At 36.2% G+C, this 22,167-nt stretch overlaps 4 protein-coding genes across 4 annotated transcripts; 1 reads left to right on the top strand and 3 right to left on the bottom strand.

Annotated features, from left to right (window-relative positions):
• Window positions 1–938: 938 nt before the first annotated feature.
• Window positions 939–7,863, bottom strand: LOC131927107 (uncharacterized). Its single transcript, XM_059282772.1, has 4 exons — window positions 7,428–7,863; window positions 2,798–2,883; window positions 1,726–1,896; window positions 939–1,305 (listed from the first exon to the last, which is right to left on the bottom strand). The coding sequence occupies exons 2-4, from the start codon at window positions 2,871–2,873 to the stop codon at window positions 971–973; spliced, it is 582 nt and encodes a 193-aa protein (XP_059138755.1). The 5' UTR covers window positions 2,874–2,883; window positions 7,428–7,863; the 3' UTR covers window positions 939–970.
• Window positions 7,864–9,264: 1,401 nt separating this feature from the next.
• LOC131927105 (uncharacterized) lies at window positions 9,265–14,707 on the bottom strand. The gene is made up of 4 exons (XM_059282770.1): window positions 14,620–14,707; window positions 13,588–13,667; window positions 11,152–11,322; window positions 9,265–9,728 (listed from the first exon to the last, which is right to left on the bottom strand). The coding sequence occupies exons 2-4, from the start codon at window positions 13,646–13,648 to the stop codon at window positions 9,388–9,390; spliced, it is 573 nt and encodes a 190-aa protein (XP_059138753.1). The 5' UTR covers window positions 13,649–13,667; window positions 14,620–14,707; the 3' UTR covers window positions 9,265–9,387.
• A 1,200-nt stretch (window positions 14,708–15,907) lies between these two features.
• LOC131927118 (heat shock protein Hsp-12.2) lies at window positions 15,908–18,597 on the bottom strand. Its single transcript, XM_059282785.1, has 3 exons — window positions 18,249–18,597; window positions 17,350–17,526; window positions 15,908–16,787 (listed from the first exon to the last, which is right to left on the bottom strand). Exons 1-3 carry the CDS (start codon window positions 18,393–18,395, stop codon window positions 16,665–16,667), a joined length of 447 nt encoding a protein of 148 aa, XP_059138768.1. The 5' UTR covers window positions 18,396–18,597; the 3' UTR covers window positions 15,908–16,664.
• A 952-nt stretch (window positions 18,598–19,549) lies between these two features.
• LOC131927117 (heat shock protein Hsp-12.2) lies at window positions 19,550–21,851 on the top strand. The gene is made up of 3 exons (XM_059282784.1): window positions 19,550–19,912; window positions 20,777–20,953; window positions 21,382–21,851. The coding sequence occupies exons 1-3, from the start codon at window positions 19,760–19,762 to the stop codon at window positions 21,502–21,504; spliced, it is 453 nt and encodes a 150-aa protein (XP_059138767.1). The 5' UTR covers window positions 19,550–19,759; the 3' UTR covers window positions 21,505–21,851.
• Window positions 21,852–22,167: the final 316 nt, after the last annotated feature.

Raw genomic sequence — 22,167 nt, 5'->3', positions numbered from 1 at the left:
CAGACAGACAGACAGACAGACAGACAGACAGACAGACAGACAGACAGACAGACAGACAGACAGACAGACAGACAGACAGACAGACAGACAGACAGACAGACAGACAGACAGACAGACAGACAGACAGACAGACAGACAGACAGACAGACAGACAGACAGACAGACAGACAGACAGACAGACAGACAGACAGACAGACAGACAGACAGACAGACAGACAGACAGACAGACAGACAGACAGACAGACAGACAGACAGACAGACAGACAGACAGACAGACAGACAGACAGACAGACAGACAGACAGACAGAATTATGGAAATAGAAAACTATTCTCACTTAGACAAAAAATGATTAAAATTAAAGCAATAATGATTCCTGGCGACGTAGATCGGTGTAAAAGCAAATACAAAATAAGAATACAACACAAGAAGAAAAAAATATAACACAATAATAATACTGTTACTGTTTTATTATGTTTGTGTTGCTGCGCATGTGTGTATTTTTAAGACTGTATCATCTTCCAAATTAACTGGGATGTTATAAATCTCCACCACCCGTACCACTTCGAACGAAATAGAAAAAAAAAACTTAATGTATATAAAAAGTAAAGTTCCCCATTCAGATCTAAGGATCCATAGGAAAGCAGAGTTCATATGTTTATTGATCTCGACATAAAGGTATTGTGTAGTCAGCACTATGCTTAGCCGCCTTAACTTCTGACTTTTGTGACGAAGTGTGATGGGGTGTGGGTAAAAAAAAGTGTGACGTCATACTTCTATATTTTAAAGCGTTTTTTTTTTAAAACTAAAAGTTAGGAGATATTCAACATTTTAAAAACGACGTTTATATAAATTGTAATTAAACCACTATAGCATACGCCTACCAAGTCTATAATCGTGTTTACTAATTTAAAAAATATGCATTATACAAGAAATGTAACGGCTGATTTTGTAAAAAGTTTTTTTTTATTCTCACACTAAATACAGAGTAGTCACAAGAACAGTAACCACGCCAAAAAACTCAAGAAAAAATAACTCCGTTTTCAGAAACATCCCAGCGACACCACACGGTTCTCCGTAGTCATAGTCAAACATCGACTCGTTGCAGACCTGTTTTGGGGGAATTTCTGGGGGCTGGGGGCCGTTGCAAAAATCCTTCTGACAGAAAGTGTAGCAGACAATCATCGGGCTGATGAACTCACAGGTGGTGAGGTTGTTAGGGTTAAGGCCGCGAAATCGCGGGGTGTCAAAGCCGGAAGTGAAGTTGACGCCATCGTGACAACCTCGGTGGTAGAGAACATAGGCACCTGTTGATTGATATTTAAAAAAAAAATTATTTAACTTTTTTTTAGTACTCTCTGAGTTCTGGTGATCTCAGGGCAGATAAAATAGAAAAATTCTTCGTTTTAGGTCAAGATGTATTCGAAATCTTTTATGTAATGGTATAGCTACCATAACACAAACTGTGATACTAGCTCAAGTCATAGCCTATCAGTGATCCTAGCCCTAATCCTGATCTTCACAGCTTCTTTCAGGCATCATTTTGGGGCATTGCCTCCCACCCCCTCCAATGACGAAATTACAGAAATATATAACTGATGTAGATAATATATACTTTAATCCCTTTTATGAATTAGTCTCTGTAACTGTATTAGTAACCTTTGAGTAACTTAAACAATACGTTTCCTAAAAAAAAAACATATCTGTTTTTAGGGGTCCAAACTTACGATTCACTTGGGCCGTTTCAATCATGCACCTATCCCAAGTTGGCTTCGATTCTGAACAGTTTTGGAAATACTTCCTGCTTATACCAAGTGACGTGTTGACCATGCCGGAAATGTCCGTCACACATGGCTCGTTGGATGACGTAGCAGGACACTGGTAACATAGCAACGCCTCTGACAATAGAGAGTATGCATGGGTGATATTGTTAAGAGTAGGCATTGGTTTGTTATTCTAATTAGGCACGTAGGTGGGGACCTCATACACCTAGGGTGGAAGGTGGGTTCAGAATTTTTCAACGATATGTGTCGAGGGGAGGGGGGAGGGGGAGAGAGTCAGAAACTGCGACGTAAGACTGTTGCTTTTTTATGGAGAATAGGGAATAAGGCAAATAATTTAAATCCAAATTTATAAAAATATCGGCGTCTTACGCGTCATCGATTCAGAACAGCTGGGCTTCCACTATTTGTCCGTGTGTCTGTGTGTGGATGTATGTCTGTGAACACGATAACTTAAGTACCGTTACAGCTAGGTTTACGAAATTTCATATATATGTATTTTATCACATTTGTAGCTCTGTATCAACTTTTAAGCGCTGCTTATGTTCACACCCAGACATTGTGCGACACTTTTAAACACACAGATGTTAATTCATGTGTCAAACTATTTTATTTCGGTACCACAAATTGCATCATATTTCGTATTGGTTGGTCCATCTGTCTACTAAGTTGGTTACGAAACAACGTGTTTAAATCAATGAATCACATCTTTTTGATAAGTCAAATTCAATTTTAGTCACCCCAGTTAAGTAGCAACATCACGTTCATGTCACAGTTACGTAATAGCTCGGTTCGTTTTTTGGCACAGACCTTGTTGACACACAAATACATTGTTTATGTCACTACTCTAGTTACAGTTATTACAATAGCGGTGTCATTGTATAACCTTACTAACTAAGTGTTGTTTCTATTCTACTATAACTATAGATCTGCCCTAACACTGTTCTATTAACAATTTTACTCTATATAAACCGTGCTGTTCAGTTGTTATACAAGTTCAAAAGTTTAAAATACTAACCTGCCAAGTGTATTAAACACATCATAGCAATTAGGCACATCATCGTTTTCTGTTTTACAGAGACTATGGACCTCATTTTAGAGACACTTTCAATGCAAGAAAATCATATTTGTTTAATAAAAATTACGAAGTATATACTTGCACTGGCTTAAGCACACATATTATAGAGAACACACACACACACACAAACACACACACATATATAGGCCTATATATATATATATATATATATATATATATATATATATATATATATATATATATATATATATATTTATTTATTTATTTATTTATTTATACATATATATATATACATTAATAAATAAATAAATACACACACACATGTATATATATATATATATATATATATATATATATATATATATATATATATATATATATATATATATATATATATATATATATATATATATATATATATATATATATATATATATATATATATATAGCGTCTAAAGCGCTATCCATACCGGGGCGCAAAAATCTGTAATCGCCATTATTAATATACCGGGAGTGATCTCCCCTAAACTTTCTCGAATATTCTTATATAAAACAACAGGTGATAGGAACTCGGGATATAGACATGATTTTCAATCCATTTTAAATACTTAAACTTTTTAAAATAGAATAAAACCTCGTGGAAAAAGAATTGCATACCAAGTGAACGCCAAATAAAATGTGCATAATAGTGCGCAATATTTTTAGAACTTTATGAATTTTCATTAGTTTTTTGTGAAATCAGAAATAGCGTAAATTACTACTTCCGTTCAACGGAAATTATTCAAAATTTGACAGATGATAGAGAGTTAGATCTTTTACTTACATGTAAAATTTCATTTATCTATCTGAAATAGTACTCAAATTATAGGCTTTTGAAACATTCAAAGTAGAAAAAGTACCAATTCCGGTTATCGGAAATCACTCAAAAGTTTATACAGATCTACGATTTTGATAAAATACTTAAATATGAAATTTCATCAACCTAGCTGTAACGGTACTCAAGTTATCGTGTTTACAGACACACACACACACACACACATACACACACACATACACACACAGACATACGGACAAGATTTCAAAACTATGTTTTTCCGACTCAGGGAGGTGTAAAACGTCGAGATTTGCAAAAATCTAAAAAAAAACTTGCACGATTACAAGACTTTCTCTATACTTTGTATATACGAGAAAGTAAAAAGTACCTAATAATTTATAACTTTTATTATATTACGAGAAAAATGGCCCGTTGAGGAAGGGTACAACGGGCGCTAGGCTGATAGTGCTGTCTCTTTTCTCTAAACTAAAACCAACCCACCCCCCCACACACCACCCCCACCCCACCCCCCCACCCCCACACACCACCCCCACCCCCCACCACACACCACCCCCACCCCTCACCCCCCACACACCACCCCCTCCACACACCGCCCCCCCCCACCCCCAAAAAAAAACATGTCTACCGTCCCATTCAACGAAATATAATTATATACTTTTTCCAGTGTCCGCCCCCTCCCAGAAAATTCTACCCCCGCCCCCGAAAATTTCAAGTACCCCCACCACTCTCCGGGGAGGAAAAAGTCTGAAAGAAACACTGAAACCAACCCACCCCCCCCCCACACACCACCCCCCCACCCCCCCCCCCACACACCACCCCCACCCCCCCCCCACACACCACCCCCCCACCACCCCCCCCCCCCCCACACACCACCCCCCCACCCCTCCACCACCCCCCACCCCCAAAAAAAACATGTCTACCGTCCCATTCAACGAAATATAATTATATACTTTTTCCAGTGTCCGCCCCTTCCCAGAAAATTCTACCCCCGCCCCCGAAAATTTCAAGTACCCCCCACCCCTCTCCGGGGAGGAAAAAGTCTGAAAGAAACACTGAAACCAACCCACCCCCCCCCCCCCACACACCACCCCCCACCCCCCCCACCCCCACACACACCCCCCACCCCTCCACCCCCCCCCCCCCCCCCCCCCCAAAAAAAACATGTCTACCGTCCCATTGCAAGAAAACCACTTTTTAGATTAGACACATTAATTAGGCGGTAATTTTATTATAGAGTATCGATGAGGAAATTTCTTTTGAGTTGGGGAGGGGGGGGGGGGGCTCAGACGTTCTTACGCGGGGGGTGGGGCTTCGCCCCTACCCGAAGAATTGTATGCAAGAAACTCTTCACGCAAACCATTTAGATTAGACAAAATTTCCTTTTTATTCAATGTTTACGCGATAATCAATGACGTCATTATATTACTGTGTGCACTTTCCGCCTTGAGATTATTTTCAACTCTATGCTAAATGTGTCGACGTCTACTTCGTTTTTCGAAATACTATGCATGTTTTTAATTTCCTTGTGTTTTCTCTAGAGCGTTCTTGTCAGACAGAGCGTTCTTGTCAGACAGACAGCGAAACTATTATATAGAATATAAACTATAGACAAGATAATTTACACAGGCATAGCGATCTATTTCAGTGCCCATGACGAGCTATCAATTTTGCGCCTCCTCCTCAAATTAGGCCTAAATATAATTAATTACGTTTGTGAAAATGCCCCCCCTCCACCTCACTCTGTTGGAAGGGTCGGGGCGCTTGTTACCAATCACTTTGCCTTTTTATTTTGGTATAATCTCAAGTAGAGGTATATGATCTTTATTTCTACTGCGTATAATTCAGTAATGAGCTTTTTAAATTATTATCTACCACGTTTGGCGCCCCCTTTGGGTCGGTGCCTGTGGCGGCCGCCCCACCCGCCCTTCCCTCTGTTAATATAATGAGATAATTATTGTATTTAATCTAAATCTTTTAATCTCGAACATTTCAGATGATTATCTAATTTTTATGTTGATTTAGTGATCTGTGTAGCGTAATTTTGATTTTTAATATGGCTTGTAAGTCTCGTTTTCTCTCACTTTGAATTAGAAATCTCTTTAGTCAGGGAGAGATGTATATTTTCAAACTAAATCAATAGTTAGCACCACAAGATCCTAAACAGATTTTCAAAGTAGAATTACACTACACTATCTTGGAAATGGGTATGCACTCTTTGGAAGAGGGTTTCCAACAATTAGAACAACATAAACTTCTACTTCTCTTCCTTAACAATATATCCAATATCAACACAAAGGCACCTGCGGATATACTTACTGCCTGCAAATATTTAGAAACGTCGTTAATGCTTTACGCTAGTAAAGATATTGATGCTGATAATATTTGCAATGGAGTAGTAACTCGATGTCACCATCAGATGTGCGTCTCTATATAATAAAACTAAAATTGGACGATAGTGTATCTAATGTTATTATTTCCATGTGAATAATGTTAACCCTTCCAGTGTCCAGGGGTGGGGGGGGGTCGTTAAGGGGGATGGGGAGCATAATATATATATATATATATATATATATATATATATATATATATATATATATATATATATATATATATAAATTTCGCCTAGGGCGGTAAGTAACCTAGCGCCGGCACTGTACATACATACATATATATCCCAATATTTAAAAGCCCATGTGCGCACTTCTCTCTCTCTCTATGTCCGAAAGTTTTTTTAGGCGATGTGATCAGTATGTTCAGCCATATTTGTAGAACTTAAAGATAAGGACTTTTGTTGAAAATAACATGGTGGATGTTAAAAATATATAAACTAAATTTTATTTAATAAAAAAAAATAATTAAAAATAAAAGCATGTTCGAATGTAAAGACACAATTTTAATTCTACAACTGGAAAAGCGTTTATTGTTGAGAAAAGAGCGCAATAAAAATGCCGTCACATACCACAGGTTTAAACTAAGGAATTAACACAAAACTAATGGCGTCATCTTCTAATTTTAGAATATGAAGAAAGGAACTCTGTCATTTAAATTGGTTTTAGATCTATAGATCTACTTATCAAGACGTAGGCTATGAAATGTTTACAATTTTTTAGGGCCAAAAGTAATACAAATTACTTTAAAAAACAACATAAATTCCATTGAACAGCCGGGGTTTTAAAGGAATCATTTAATTCTCTTGATCAGTTGTGTTGACTAATAATATATGTAACCTTTGTTATTTTAAATTTGCTGTTTTTTTAGCTATTTAGTTATTGCTTTGATTTTAAATGTGCCTGATTTTAAGCTACTTAGTTATTTCTTTGCTTTGTCACTAATATCTCATTGTGTAGTGTTGCGTTTTGTCCAATAACTATCTTACTTTTTTTTTTTCCAAATACGTATAACATAAAAAATATATAGGCCTATAATTCACATACATATTAGTAATATATATATATAATCAGAAGCGTAGCGAAAAGGGGGGGGGCGGGGGGGGGGGGACCACAAAATGGGTTGAAAAAAAAAATTGAAAGCTTGAGGGGGGTGCAAATCGAAAATCTGAGAGGGGTGCAGATCTTGAGGCGGGGGGGGGGGTGCAAATTGAAAGTTTGAGGGGGGGGGGGTGCAAATCGAAATCTTGAGGTGGGAGTGCAAATCGAAAGTTTGTCCCCGGGCGCCGGGAAGGGTCGCTACGCCTCTGTATATAATACATATATTATACAACTATTTATAAAAGTATGTTAATAAATTATTAAAATATATCTAATGGTGTTTTACCTTTATAAATACACTATGCTGGGGATAGTCTTATTTTAAAAAAAAAATTAAAGTTGTGGGCTGTAACTAACGTCTTGTTACTCCTACAGCCAGGTAATAATAACCCGTCGAGATCCGCAAAAAAATGTTACGAAACTTGGTGCTATTCTCCACAGCTAGTCGAATACTAACTAACGTTGAATAGATGTTTGATATATATAAAATAGGGTTGGGGGATGGGAAACATCCGGGTGCTTTGTGATAAAAATAGAAAACCTGGTATAAAGCTTGTATTCATATAAATTGCCTACAGAATGATTTATATATATAAAAAAAATTCCTTTTGAATTTATGTATGATTAAAGGGAGATGAATAACTTGTTACTTTCACAGATTTTAAAGAGTTTTCATAAATATTATTATTACTTCATAAATATTATAATTAAAGTGACTTTTTGTGAAAATGGAAGGGTGAGGGGGGGGGGGGGGGCGTCGATCAATCAATCAAGCATTTCTAAATTGAGACTTTGGAGCACCACATTTGATTATCTTTTAATTTTCCGCCATCTGTTTAGGCTCTCTGCTGCTCTGATTAGCTCTGCAACGGGCAGTCCAGTGAAGTCCTTCACCCAGTCGACAAATGAAGTAGTTGTGGGGTTGGGTGGAGTGATTTGATTTGCTGATAAATTATGCGTTACGTGGAAGGTTGGGTAAGAAAGTTGTTCAAAATTTTAAATGCTCAAAGGGCACAAGGACAGACAGACAGACAGACAGACAGACAGACAGACAGACAGACAGACAGACAGACAGACAGACAGACAGACAGACAGACAGACAGACAGACAGACAGACAGACAGACAGACAGACAGACAGACAGACAGACAGACAGACAGACAGACAGACAGACAGACAGACAGACAGACAGACAGACAGACAGACAGACAGACAGACAGACAGACAGACAGACAGACAGACAGACAGACAGACAGACAGACAGACAGAAAGACAGACAGACAGACAGACAGACAGACAGACAGACAGGCAGGCAGGCAGGCAGGCAGGCAGGCAGGCAGGCAGACAGACAGACAGACAGACAGACAGACAGACAGACAGACAGACAGACAGACAGACAGACAGTTTCTTCCATGCATCTCTCCGGAGTAATTTTGTGTGTGTATATGTGTGCGCGCGCATGTCTGTATTTTTAAGACAGTATCGGCTACCAAAATAACTGAGACGTTATAAATGTTGAGATCTATTATAACATTACGCTGATCCCGGAAGTTGCTATATACACTTTTTCTCTCATGCGGAGTTGAGACACGGCGTTAAACCAGGAAGTAATATAAGAAAAGACATTATTGTTCAAAAATTGTAGATAAAAAAATGTCCTACTATACATTCTACGCGAACTGTAGCACACGTAGCAGAGTTTCTTTCAGTCATCTCTCCGGAGCAATTCCACCTCCCCAACCCCCTCGATTAAAAATTTGCCGAAAAATCTTATTCCGAGTAGACACTTCGTAAAAATAAATACATACTTATTTGTATAAAAGAACTAAGAACTAAGAATCCGTATGAAAAATGACAAGAGTTAATATGTTTTTTTTTAACCTCAATGTGGTCAGTTTGCCCAATCGTCTTTACAGTCACTATCGTAAGACTGGTACCCATAAGAGTTGGGTGGACCCAGGGATGTCCCTTCAATCTCGAATTATCCGAACTCGAGACATTCCGAACTCTCAATCGGGATGGTAAGTAGGTCACCAACCAGTTCTACGGCTCAATAAAACCTGCATGAGCCATAGAACTGGTTGGTGACCTACTTACCAGCCCTATACTTTCAGACCACGCCGTTCAATACAAAATTTATGTACAACAGATTTACTTTAACCAGTGTCCGCAGATAATCATGAGATATTAAATATCTATACATTATACAAGAAACGTAATGGCTGATTTTATAATTTTTTTTAATTCTCACATTAAATAAAGAGTAGTCACAAGAACAGTAACCACGCCAAAAAACTCAAGAAAAGATAACTCCATTTTCAGAAACATCCCAGCGACACCACACGGTTCTCCGTAGTCATAGTCAGACATCGACTCGTTGCAGACCTGTTGGTAGGGTACTTCTGGGGGCTGGGGTCCGTTGCAAAAATCCTTCTGACAGAAAGTGTAGCAGACGAGCTTGCCAATCAGGTTGATGAACTCACAGGTGGTAAGGTTGTTAGGGTCAAGGCCGTGAAATCGAGGGCTGTCAAAGCCGGAAGTGAAGTTGACGCCATCGTGACAACCTCGGTGGTAGAGAGTATAGATACCTGTTGATTTTTTAAAAATAAAAATGATCTCAGATACCAATTTGCATTAAAGATCTTTTATGTGATGGTATAGCTACAATATCATAAACTGTGACACTAGCACAAACCGTAGCCTTATCATTGATCTTAAACCTAATCATGATCTTCAAAATTTATTTCATGCATCCCCCTAACTTTATTGGTCACTTTTTAACCAGAATCCGTCCCCCGGAAATGTTAAGTGTGCACCCTCGGAAGTTTCAAGAAAAAATATACAATTGATTTAGAAAATATATTTTTAACCAGTGTCCTTCCCCCGGAAATTGTAACAGCATCCACGGAAGTTTCAAGAAAAAAGTCTGGAAAAAAAAACGCTGGTCATTATCCAGATGATATCTTGAGTATTTCATAAACTTCCTTTGCTTTTCTGATTTCTGATGAGAGCCTCAATGACTTTAGGCTTCCTGGGTGCGTAGCCCAAACATGCGCCATTTTATCTGGTTAATTTCATCTTCATCAAGCACATTGACGTGTTCACTGCCAGAATTCTTAGTCAGCACTTGCGACAAAAGACGGAGTTGGGGGTGCGGACAGAACCGAGTGACACCCGACCTGGCGACGCCATTGTTTGTTACCGATTGTTGTTCCAGCGTTTGTAGAGCATTCTTCTGAGAAGAGTTTCTTACAGGCATCACTGGGCGTTGGGGTGGGGGACGGAGCTCTGGGCCATCCATAAATGACGTCACACTCCCAAGGGGGAGGGGGTCAGTAATTTTGTGACGGTGTGTGATGAGGGGGAGGGGAATTCAGATGGCGTGACGTCACACTTTTGCATTATAAAAAAGCAATGTTAAGAAATGAGTTTTAGAGAAAACTGTTTTAATAAATTGGAATTGGAATTGATTAAAATACTCTATGTTCACAGAGTTCAAACAAGATTTTGGAAAAATATCGATGTTTAAGAAAAATTCAGCTGCAATTTAGAGGGGGGGGGGTTGTAGGCTGAGGTGGACGTCATTTTAGGGGAGGGGTATGGCTTTTTGTGACGATATGTGACGGAGGGGATAGGGGAGGTAAAAATCGTCCAAAACACGGATGTCATTTATGGATTACCCCCAGAGTTTCTTCCAGGCATCCCCCCCCCCCCCGAAGAAAGTCTGGAAGAAACACTGATTACCCCTCTCTCTCCCTCCCCCCTGAAATACGTTTACCGCCCCACTGGGGGGTGGGGTCTGACACTGGTAAAAGTAGATTTTTTTAAAGAGATGGCTGGAAGAAACTCTACCCCACGAACTAAATAGAATTTATGTTTCCGTCCCCCCCGCCCCCCCCCCCCCCCCCCGGAGAAAAAAGTGTGAAAGAAACACTGCTTTCTGAATCATCATGTTCATGTCAAACACTACGATTCCTAAAAAAAAAAACATCTGTATGCGTATCAACTTACCACTCGTTGCTGCCGTTTCAATCATGCACCTATCCCAAGTTGGCTTCGATGCTGAACAGTTTTGGTAATACTTGCTGCTTATACCAAGTGACGTGTTGACCAAGCCGGATATATCCGTCACGCACGGCCCGTCGGGTGACGTAGAAGCACACTGGTAACATAGCAACGCCTCTGAAAATAGAGACTATGCTTCGGTGAGATTGTTAAGAGTAGGCATTGGTTATGTTAAGAGAAGGCATTGTTTACAGAGTTTCTTCCAGGCATCTCTTCTACCGCCCCCCGAACGAAATGAAATTTATATAGAAAATATATACTTTTAACAGTGTCCGACCCCCCCCCCCCCGAAGAAAGTCTACCCCCCCCCCCTCCCTCACGGAAAATTTCAAGTGCCTCCCCGGAGAAAAAAGTCTGGAAGAAACACTGATTGTTTATTTTGTTCTAATGAGACACATTGTCGTACATAAAAGAAGTTACACTCATAGGGTGGAGTGTGGGTTCGGAATTTTGTGACGATGTGAGGCGGGGAGAGAGGGGTGGTGGTCAGAAACTGCGACGTCACTCTGTTGCATTTTTAAAAAAAAGGAAAGTTAGAATTCTAGCTGTTAGTTAGCCGTTAGGGGTGACGTCATTTTAGGGGGGTTTGTCTGGCGTGTGTGCTGGCGAGGAACTGTGGGAGGAGGGGGTGTAAAAAGTCAAGAAACGTGACGTCATTTACGGATACATTAGTTTGGAGAAGTCAGCCTCAGAAGTGTTTCCGGCCATACACCAGAGTTTCTTTCAGGCATTTTTTAGGTCGTCTACCCCCCCCCCCCAAAGCAAATGGAATTTATATAGAAAATATATACTTTTAACAGTGTCCTCCCCGTGGAGATTTTAGTCTGCCCACCCCCCCCCCCCCCCAAAATTTTAAGTGAAGCCCTCACCCCCCCCCCCCCCCCCGAAGAAAAACGTCTGAAAGAAACACTGCCATCCACACACGAAGCGAACACTCACATACATATATTAAAAGGATGTAGGCTTATCTATATGTATGTTAAGTATATCTATACAAACATATAGGCCTGTATATATACATATAGGCCTATATATATATATATATATATATATATATATATATATATATATATATATATATATATATATATATATATATATATATATATATATATATATATTGCATATATATAATGCATTTGTATGTCGTTGGAATTGTACGAATTTAAGTGTTAGAAAATTATCGTGCGCATTTGTCTAAATTTATGAGCTAAAAAATTACCATTGAAAGTGTTGGGAAATCATTTTCATTTTTCAAATTATAGTAATAATTGTCGGCATGTTCATTAAACACAAGTTTAAAAAAAATATCATCTTTTACAAAAATTCTAATTATGTCTTTATTTAGTCCTATAGCACTTACTTCCCTTTGATAAATTAGGAAAACAAAATTACTTCCCTTTATAAAACCATTGCATTAGTCGAAAATAATTTACTTTTTAATTACTTTGTTTTGGTGTTGGGAAAAAAAAATAATTACATAATTAGCGGGGATTGATCAAGTGCAAATGTTGTAGGTATTTTACGGATAAGCTTGGAGTATTAAAATTGTTCATCAAATTGAAACAGGCGCGTTCGTTTAAGTGAGTGCAAAAGACTATGAATAAGTTGGGGTACTATAGTCGTTCATTAAGCTAAAACAGGTGATTCCGCCCCGGGCGTTTATGTTCGCGTTAGTGTTTTCTTTGTGTTTAGGTGGGTTTGCGTTAGTGGTTGCGTTTTGATTTGGTTCGTTTTTGTTCTTTCTTTTTTCGTTTTTGTTTGTGTTTCTTTGTTTGGGTTTGTATTTGTGTTTTTGGTTGGTTTTGCGTTTGGATTTGGTTTGTTTTCGTTTGCTTTTTCGTTGTTTTTTTTTTTTTGTTGGTATTGGTGTTTGTGGTTGGGTTTGTTGTTAGGTTTTTGTTTTCGTTTGCTTTTTTGTTTGTTTTTTCTTTGTGTTTGTATTGGTGTTTGTGGTTGTGGTTGGGTTTGTTGTTAGGTTTTTGTTTTCGTTTGTATTTGTAATTGTGTTAGCGTTATGTTTGCGTTTTGCTGTTTTGGTTGGTTGTGGTTTGGGTGGGCAATGCCGGGTTTATGATGATTACTAAACACACAGGTAATGGTCTTTAACAGAAAGGTTTTTCACAGAAGCCAGAGCAGGGCCTGGCCGGGACGGCTAGTATATATATATATATATATATATATATATATATATATATATATATATATGTATATATATATATATATAATATATATATATATATAGGCCTATATGTATATATACAGGCAAATATGTGTGTATGCATATATATATATATATATATATATATATATATATATATATATATATATATATATATATATATTCTAAACTTACAAGGAACATGAATGTATTAACACTACCTGTTGTAACTGCAAGATAAGCTGTAAGTACCACAGTCACTGACATCCATGTATACATCATTTTATATTGTCATTGCTTTCTTTATGAAATACAAAAAGTACGTGTTTCAAAAACTGTATGTAAATATCTCGTGCTTCTATTTTTAAATGAAGTGGTCCTATATTCTTTTCTTAGATCTTCATCCTATAAATTGAGTATGATTGTCTTTAGAAGTTTGCGGGTTATCGTGAAACTGATTTTGATCTGTTTAAAGTGTAGCGATTTATTTCAATCTTCGCGTAAAATTTTATCTTCGACCGCTGTCTGAGAATAGCTAACTTTCAATCAAATTAGCTAGTTAATTAACCACTTGATGTTATTTAAAGATTACTAAATGAATTAACAATAGGGGAGATAACCAAGTGTTTGTGATAGCCAAGTAATATGTTTGCCTCCAGTAAAGAATCTGTGGCATTCTTGAAAAAGGGGCGATAATAGAACAGTCTACTATCAAACAGCCAGTTATAACAGTAATAAGTAATTACAACTAAGTTAGTGATTGGGCTTAAAGGAAATATTTCAGTAAAATATCAGCTTGAAAATAATAACCATGTTACTTATCAGGAACATATGCAAACGCTGATAAAAAAAAACGTACATATCGATTTACTTTTGTATTTTTATAATCCCTCATAACTTAAACAGAAAACAAAATGTAAAATTTAATGTTGTATGAATGATATCTGTAGAGAACAAAACTTTAAGTTTTATAACTCCATAAAATTCCTGTTTATTTTCTTTTTAAGAGTATTGCTATTACAAAGGATTTTATGTGTGTTTTATTTTCTTAAATAATTTTGAACATGTAATATCTGTGGACTACTAGTATACTTTGAAAAAAAAATTATTTTAATCAACTTCATATACATGCATGCTTTTTCCCACTTAATCACCTACCTAAAAAAAAAGACTAAAGCCTCCTATGAATGTAAGAAAATTTTTTTTTCAAAATATTCAATGCAAATAAGAACTATAAAGAAAACAGAACTTACTTTCTAGCATGCTGATTGACATTTAAGATTAGAAAGTTTGACAACACCTTAACACAAGGAAGTGGTGTGTCACTTCGTCCACACTAGGCCTAGTTCTTGTTTATATTGCAGCAATAAACTTGATTTACAACTGGCAATGGTCCTTATTCCGGAGGTTCATTTAAAAAATATAAATGATTAGGGTGTCCTAACAGCTGTATTGAAATATGGCTTAAGCACTAGCATAAACAGCAGGATTTTGTGAGGGTTTTTTTTTAAATTCACACACATATAAATATAGGCTGTATGTTTACACAAACACATTATATATGGTGTGTGTGAAATTTTCTATGTATGTATACTTAACATTTGAGAGCATTGAATACATGAGTGCAACAATTAAGATAGTCATTTTGGGGTTGGTGGTTCTGACCCCCCCCCCCCCACACACATTATATATGGTGTGTGTGAAATTTTCTATGTATGTATACTTAACATTTGAGAGCATTGAATACATGAGTGCAACAATTAAGATAGTCATTTTGGGGTTGGTGGTTCTGACCCCCCCCCCCCCCACACACACATTATATATGGTGTGTGTGAAATTTTCTATGTATGTATACTTAACATTTGAGAGCATTGAATACATGAGTGCAACAATTAAGATAGTCATTTTGGGGTTGGTGGTTCTGACACCCCCCCCCCCCCACACACATTATATATGGTGTGTGTGAAATTTTCTATGTATGTATACTTAACATTTGAGAGCATTGAATACATGAGTGCAACAATTAAGATAGTCATTTTGGGGTTGGTGGTTCTGACCCCCCACACACACACACACATTATATAGGGTGTGTGAAATTTTCTATGTATGTATACTTAACATTTGAGAGCATTGAATACATGAGTGCAACAATTAAGATAGTCATTTTGGGGTTGGTGGTTCTGACACACACCCCCCCCCCCCCATATGGACACCACAGATACATGCACAAAGATCTACATCAATTTTTTAAAAGAACTTATTTCATCTGCATCACAGCAGTTAGCACTGCTGCCTCAAGAGTCAATTGTAGCACACTATCCTTGCATATGCTGTGGTCACGTGAGCTCTTCTTCATCTACCATAGACAATTATACATCAGAATGTTTAACTGAGGTAAAAAAAAAAGCCAGTTAAATTACTCATCCTCTTCCCCCACCTTTACTTCTTTATTAACTCGCCAAGCTTACTGAAGTTATTAGTAACTATGTAAACACATATTGCAACAGCGACCTTTCAATCATGAAGTAACAATTATTAGATTTTTATTTCATTTATTCATCAAAAAAACACATCAGCACAGCACATTTTCAAAAAATTCATGAATATCCAGTGATATGTGCTAAAATTACATAATATTTGCATAAATTATGTACAGCATAAAGATGACAAAATATATAAAAAAAAAGAAACTTGTGTTAGTAGCCTATCTGGTTACATATTACAATGGTTACAGGATTAAGACTAGGTTGTAGGTAATTCCAAAAAGAAATTATAAACAAAAATAATTAAATGCAATATACAATGTCACTTCGTTAAAAAATAATTTTTAAAGCTGTGAAAACACAACATGAGAAATCTTAATGCCAGATGTGATTTCAGTGACCCTCTAAACAACTGATTCATGATAGAAAATAATTAGGGAACATGCACATCATTACATTAACACAGGACAATAGAGTAGTGGTTTATTATTGTGTTTGGTAAACTCTTTTTAAACATACAAGGGTTTGCATTTCTATTTTATATTAAATTACCCAATTGCTAAAATTTTATAACCATGTTTAAATCCCAAATTGTAGTAATTTATGAGTGAGTGTTTTGGGTATCCTTCACATGAGGGGTGGTGGTCTATAAAATGTGTACATGGGGTAGGGGTGGAGAGATCATTGTGCATGAACCCTTACAAAAAAAAACTTATACTGAGAAAAATTACATTTTCTACTTTAAGTACATGAGATAAACAATGAAAGTGTTAGTTGATAGAATAGTATGAGGAACCTGCTCACAAGATTGAGATTTATTCTTTGAACTCAATAGGAATATTAGTTTCTTTTGGAGCTTCGATAGCCTTCTTGGATACTTTGATGCTAAGTGTTCCTTGAGAATTCATTGACGATGTCACAGACTTTGGATCAACATCCTAAAAAAAAAATATACATATATATATATTAGTAATAAGTTCTATGTCAATATTTCATCACTTGTAAACAGAAATCTATACATATTTTATAAGACGTAAGAGAGTATGGTGGAGCGGTGGAAAATTAATTGCTAAGTCTTTTATTTGGAGTAAATCAGGGGTCTCCAAACTACGGCCCGCGATGTCCTCTCATCCGGCCCGCGGAGATCTTTTTGTCCATGGAATAACCGTTTGTTTGTGATGGCGGAGGAACTTTGCCCAGAAAAATCAAAGACATTACTGGAAGAAACTGGCCCCCGAACTGAAATTTGATAGTTAATACGGCCGACTGAAAAGTTTGGAGACCCCTGGAGTAAATAGTCATCAAATTTATTATTGCTTCATATAAAGGGCCACTCTGCCCAATTTTTAGTTACATATTCTTTTATGAATTACAGAGCTGTATTCATAACATCAAATGTGGATCCAGAGATAAAGTTGACCATAGCACAATTTTTAAGTTTGGTTGCTTAAAAAGAAAATATACAATATTAAAAAACAATAAACATTTAAAAAAACTTACATCTGGCAAAGAATATGTTCTAGTCATTTCACGCGACACAAAACCATGGTTGTCTTGTTTCTCCTCATGTTTTGCTCTGATTGTAATCTTTTGGTTGTCTGAACTGATCTTTACCTCTTCTGGGCTGTAATGGCGAAGATCCAATCGAATTCTGAACTCTTTGTCAGTGTTCTGAATCTGGAAAGATAACAAAAACAATTATTGCTCTTAAGTTGCAACAATTTAACATTTTTCAATAATTTGATATATTTTAAATACAATATGTATTGCAATAGATATAGTAATCTGAATCAAGGTTCCCTTACAGTTTAATTATATAATATAAAATATTTGTGTCGGCAACTGCATTGGTTAATATGGTAAAGTAGGGGACCTTCTCACTTAGCCATACTAATATAATTACATGATTTACCTGATTTAAAACAATTATTTATCACCAAGCCATACCAATATAATTACATGATAATAGCTGATTTTAAATGATTATTTTAAGATTACTGCATGTGTTAAATTTTGGATTAAAAATAAAAGGACGTTTGCAATACTTGCTAAACAAATGTAGTTTACAAGTGATTTGCCTGCATTTTTACATATACCCTGTCATTTTGACTAGCAGTCCTAGGCCTGGAGCCCACCTAACTAACCCACAATGACTTTAACAGGTATGCGTTATTCAAGTGTTCAATAATGCCACAATAATAGAATCTACTTGAAAAAGAGCTGTTGATTACTGGCAGTTAATAAAAAGCAAATATAATTATGGACGCTACAGCTACTAACAATCTAACACATTTTTTCAGTCTATTGTCAAATAGGCCTAATACCAATACTCCGATTTTAATTTTATAGACTATTCCCTATTAATAAGTAATAAGGACTATGACAGAAACAATACTTACCTCAGAATCACCAAGCCTGCCACTAAGATTAGCAAGGGAGCCATCTCTGTACATCATCGGGGTCCTTAGATCCCATGGATTTATCAATTCATCAACAAGACGAAGTAGGCCAAAATCATCTTGCAGTCGAGGAGTAACAGCAAACATTTTTGAAGAATTTCTTAATCTAGATCTACCTCTCTAAAAAACTTAGAAGTCTCACTCTGTTTTCTGTTCTGAAAAGCTTAAAGTTAGGTAGTACTGCAGTAACTACTGGAGTTGTACACTTCAAACTTGGATTCCCAGATGTAGGGTTATTGTAGAATGTAGAGCCAATGTAATGTAGTAGTACTAGTAGCACGAAGGTTGGATTGTTTTAATTTTGTTTACCAGTTACCGTACTCGTCAGAATTTAACGAAGTTATTTGGGACACTGTCATTTATATACCATGGCTCTGGGAGGCTTCGAGATTATCATTATGGGTGGCCTTGACCACAGCTGTGGTGAGTCGAATCGAAAAACATCGTGATTGATCGAGAAAATTCTATCAATTGTAAACAACTTGAACAAAAGTAGACTTTTTAAATTTGAGTTTTCATTTTGAAACAGCAATTTTCTCTCAACAATACTCCTTTTTAATTAATCTTAGTATGAAATCTCTTTTATTTAAGTATTTACTTGAAAACTTGACGGAAAAGTCCAAAGACGCCATTTTGTTGAGAGGGAAACAAACTAGATCTATTTTTAGTTAAGATTGTCGACCTTGGTATTTTGTAGAAAATTCGCGATTCTAGACATAGTAAATATATTATTATTACTATTGATGCAATAACATTGTCATGTTTTTGTTATGAAAAAAATATTTCAAGTCAAAATTCTTTTAAATTGTAGATCTAGTCTACAAGTCTTCGTATAAAATAAACTTTAAAATATCGAGTACAAAGGGAATTTTCCATGGTGTTTTATTCCACTAGGCCACTAGTTAGGGCGTTAGGCCCTATAAAAAATTATAGGCCCCTATTTTATTGTTTTTGTATGAAGACAAGATCTTTATACATCAGTTGTTGTTTTTCTTTATTGTGGTTGTTTAAAATACGATTTAATAAAAATTAATTAGCTGTTCTATGACACAATGTGGTTTTAATAAATCAGCAATGCACATCTTTCAACTACAATTTACTGTTTACAATGCTCAGCAGCCGCATGACATTAGACTATTTTTATCAGCCAATGGTTTCTCGTAATTTCTAGCAACATGACCTATAACCCCTAAGCAGTAATCAGAATGTTTCTTCTGCTATCTAGAATTCTCTACTAGGAGCGTGAATCTCAACTTTCATCCTATAAATACCGGTTAACAAACTAGTGGTCAGACAACCAGAAAGAGTTCTGCCTGTTAAAGAGTTAATACAGTTACAATCAAGATCTATCTACAGCTAGTGAGCTTTTACAAAATACTGAATTCAAGAGCTTATCTTCTAGAAAAAGCTGTGGTGTGTACTGCAATTTAAGCTGATAATCATAATTCAAAATGTTTGCCATCAGTCCACGATATACTGACGATAACAGTTTATTCCGCCTGGTTGATGACTTGGTACATCCCTGGGACGTTTACAGATCACCCCTGTTTAACAATCGAGAAGGAGCCCTGTCGCAGAACAGTGGACGTCTTGGCGATTCTGAGGTAGGTGGATCTGAACTGGATCAGATATGTTAACTTACTACTAACTAGATCTAGTCTAGATGTCTACAGTGTTTCTTCTTAGGTTGACTCTATAATTAATTTATTTAATATTTATTTTATGGTGTTTAATATAGAAATTATTCATAGTAAGATCTTTATCTGGGTCTATAGCCCAACCCAAATCAGTGTTCCTGAAATAAACTACTTTACTTGTATAATTGTTATAGTTTAATAGTTTAAAAAGACTACGTTACCTTTTCAGTTGTATCAGACAGTAATAATAAAAAATAATAATATTAGTAATAAAATAACTTGCAGGGTATCAGCAGAAGCTTAGATCAATAATATATTATTGCTCAGTGCTGATTTAAATCATTAAACATTTAACCACCATGACATAGTGATTATAATAATACAAGTCAGTTGTGAGCAGAGTTTCTTCCAGGCATCTCTTCGGGGGGGGGGGGGGGGCAAAGCCCCCCCGAAAAATTTTTACCGCCCCCCCCGAACGAAATTTATATAATTTATATAGAAAATATATGCTTTTAACAGTGTCCGCCCCCCCGAAGAAAGTCTACCGCCCCCCCCCCCCCCCCCCCCCGAAAATTTCAAGTGCCCCCCCCCCCCCCCCCCCGGAGAAAAAAAGTCTGGAAGAAACACTGGTTGTGAGTTAGCTCAATGTTATCTGCAGTCTATTTCAAAAGAATAGTTCTTAATTTTTTTTCAGTAAAAATTGAACACTTCGCAAAAGCATACTTAAAAATTATTTTTGAATTCAGTGGATTCATTCTACAAAGTAGCCGTTCTATTTACTAAATTATTTTTACAATTATATAATATATGCGCATTGACAAATTGTTACAGATTCAAAATACTGACAAAGAATTCAGGATTCGCTTAGATCTCCGCCATTACAGTCCTGAAGAAGTAAAGATTACCTCAGACAACAAAAAGATCACAATCAAAGCAAAGCATGAGGAGAAACAGGACAATCATGGTTTTGTGTCTCGGGAAATGATCAGGACATATGCACTACCAGATGTAAGTTGTTTATGCATACCATAGGAAAATAATTTAAAATAACTGTATCCCCCCCCCCCAACAAATTTTACTACTATCCTGTTAAATAATAAACAGATGGTCCATTAATGCTCCTTTAACCCACCCCTCTAACATACATTGTCAGACCACATCAACCAATATAAAATGTAATAACATAACTACTATAAACCATGGTGGTTAAATTATAATCATTTCTAAATAGATCTCGGTTAGCGGAAAAAGTGTTGAGGAGTTTGGGAGTTTCAAAATAAGTGCAAAAATTCAGTTTGAAGAAATTGCATTTAAAAAAATAATTGCCATTACCAATCAAGTTTTAAGTCTTTAATCGGAATGTATGTATCCAACCTTCTTTTCAATATTTCATTATCTCATGTGTTTATTCTTTGTTGAAATACTTTTATTTACAGGATGTTGATGCCAAGTCTGTAACATCAACAATGAATTCTCAAGGGACATTAAGTATTAGAGCAGCTAAGAAAGCTATTGAACCTCCAAAAGAAACAGCCATTCCAGTAGAGTTTAAAGGTTGAATTGACCATTCTTATGAATAGTTTAACATTTTACACATTTGATATTCAGCATTTCTAAATGTAGAAAGAATGCTGTAGTTTGTATTTTATAGTCATTGAAATTTCTATAGTTTAAAAATTTGTTCAACATTTTTTATTTGTATTTATCATTCTGTACAATAATGTAAATACGGTCTCAACATTTGTGCTCAGCATGTTGTAATAGCACTTCAATGTATTGCTTATTCCACTTACATTAATTTCACTTCATGTTGGATGTATGCCAGTAATTTTTTCTTAAATTTTTTTTTAACAAACTGTATTTCAAAATTAGTGTGACTAAAATGCTTTTCAGTATTCAACAGAATGCTTAAATATTGTAACAGTTGTATTTTTTTTTTTTTTGTGAAAATAAAAACAATACAATTTTAAAAATGTGTAATGTTTATTTTTTTATGAACAATGTTTAAAAGTCAAGAGCAAAACTTGGTATTGAGCAAAACTTGGTATTAAGTCTGTGCCATTAAAAAATTTCCAATTGTGACAACCTATGGGGCAAGTGAAGTAGTTCACCTGTTTCTGTGAAGAGATAGTGTTGTCAGGACTATGCCCAGCTGCCTTAACTTTCCCAAATGAGTTAGATACCCATTAGAGCTGGGTGGACTTTCATTTGAATTCTAAATT

The sequence above is a fragment of the Physella acuta genome, unplaced genomic scaffold (assembly GCF_028476545.2).
Source record: "Physella acuta isolate Inbredline_101_S28 unplaced genomic scaffold, ASM2847654v3 ptg001374l, whole genome shotgun sequence".
Classification (NCBI taxonomy): Eukaryota; Metazoa; Mollusca; class Gastropoda; family Physidae; genus Physella; species Physella acuta.
The sequence above is the reverse complement of the archived record's forward strand: the minus strand, read 5'-3'. Positions and strand labels throughout refer to the sequence as shown.

Coding starts and splice junctions, on each gene's coding strand:
- LOC131927105 (XM_059282770.1), bottom strand. CDS start 13,648: ATGATGTATACATGGATGTCAGTGACTGTGGTACTTACAGCTTATCTT. Junction 11,323..13,587: donor TTATCTTGCAGTTACAACAG/GTAGTGTTAATA, acceptor CTCTATTTTCAG/AGGCGTTGCTATGTTACCAG. Junction 9,729..11,151: donor TGAAACGGCAGCAACGAGTG/GTAAGTTGATAC, acceptor AAAAATCAACAG/GTATCTATACTCTCTACCAC.
- LOC131927118 (XM_059282785.1), bottom strand. CDS start 18,395: ATGTTTGCTGTTACTCCTCGACTGCAAGATGATTTTGGCCTACTTCGT. Junction 17,527..18,248: donor GCAGGCTTGGTGATTCTGAG/GTAAGTATTGTT, acceptor TTATCTTTCCAG/ATTCAGAACACTGACAAAGA. Junction 16,788..17,349: donor GAACATATTCTTTGCCAGAT/GTAAGTTTTTTT, acceptor TTTTTTTTTTAG/GATGTTGATCCAAAGTCTGT.
- LOC131927107 (XM_059282772.1), bottom strand. CDS start 2,873: ATGAGGTCCATAGTCTCTGTAAAACAGAAAACGATGATGTGCCTAATT. Junction 1,897..2,797: donor GTGTTTAATACACTTGGCAG/GTTAGTATTTTA, acceptor CTCTATTGTCAG/AGGCGTTGCTATGTTACCAG. Junction 1,306..1,725: donor TGAAACGGCCCAAGTGAATC/GTAAGTTTGGAC, acceptor ATCAATCAACAG/GTGCCTATGTTCTCTACCAC.
- LOC131927117 (XM_059282784.1), top strand. CDS start 19,760: ATGTTTGCCATCAGTCCACGATATACTGACGATAACAGTTTATTCCGC. Junction 19,913..20,776: donor GACGTCTTGGCGATTCTGAG/GTAGGTGGATCT, acceptor AAATTGTTACAG/ATTCAAAATACTGACAAAGA. Junction 20,954..21,381: donor GGACATATGCACTACCAGAT/GTAAGTTGTTTA, acceptor TTTTATTTACAG/GATGTTGATGCCAAGTCTGT.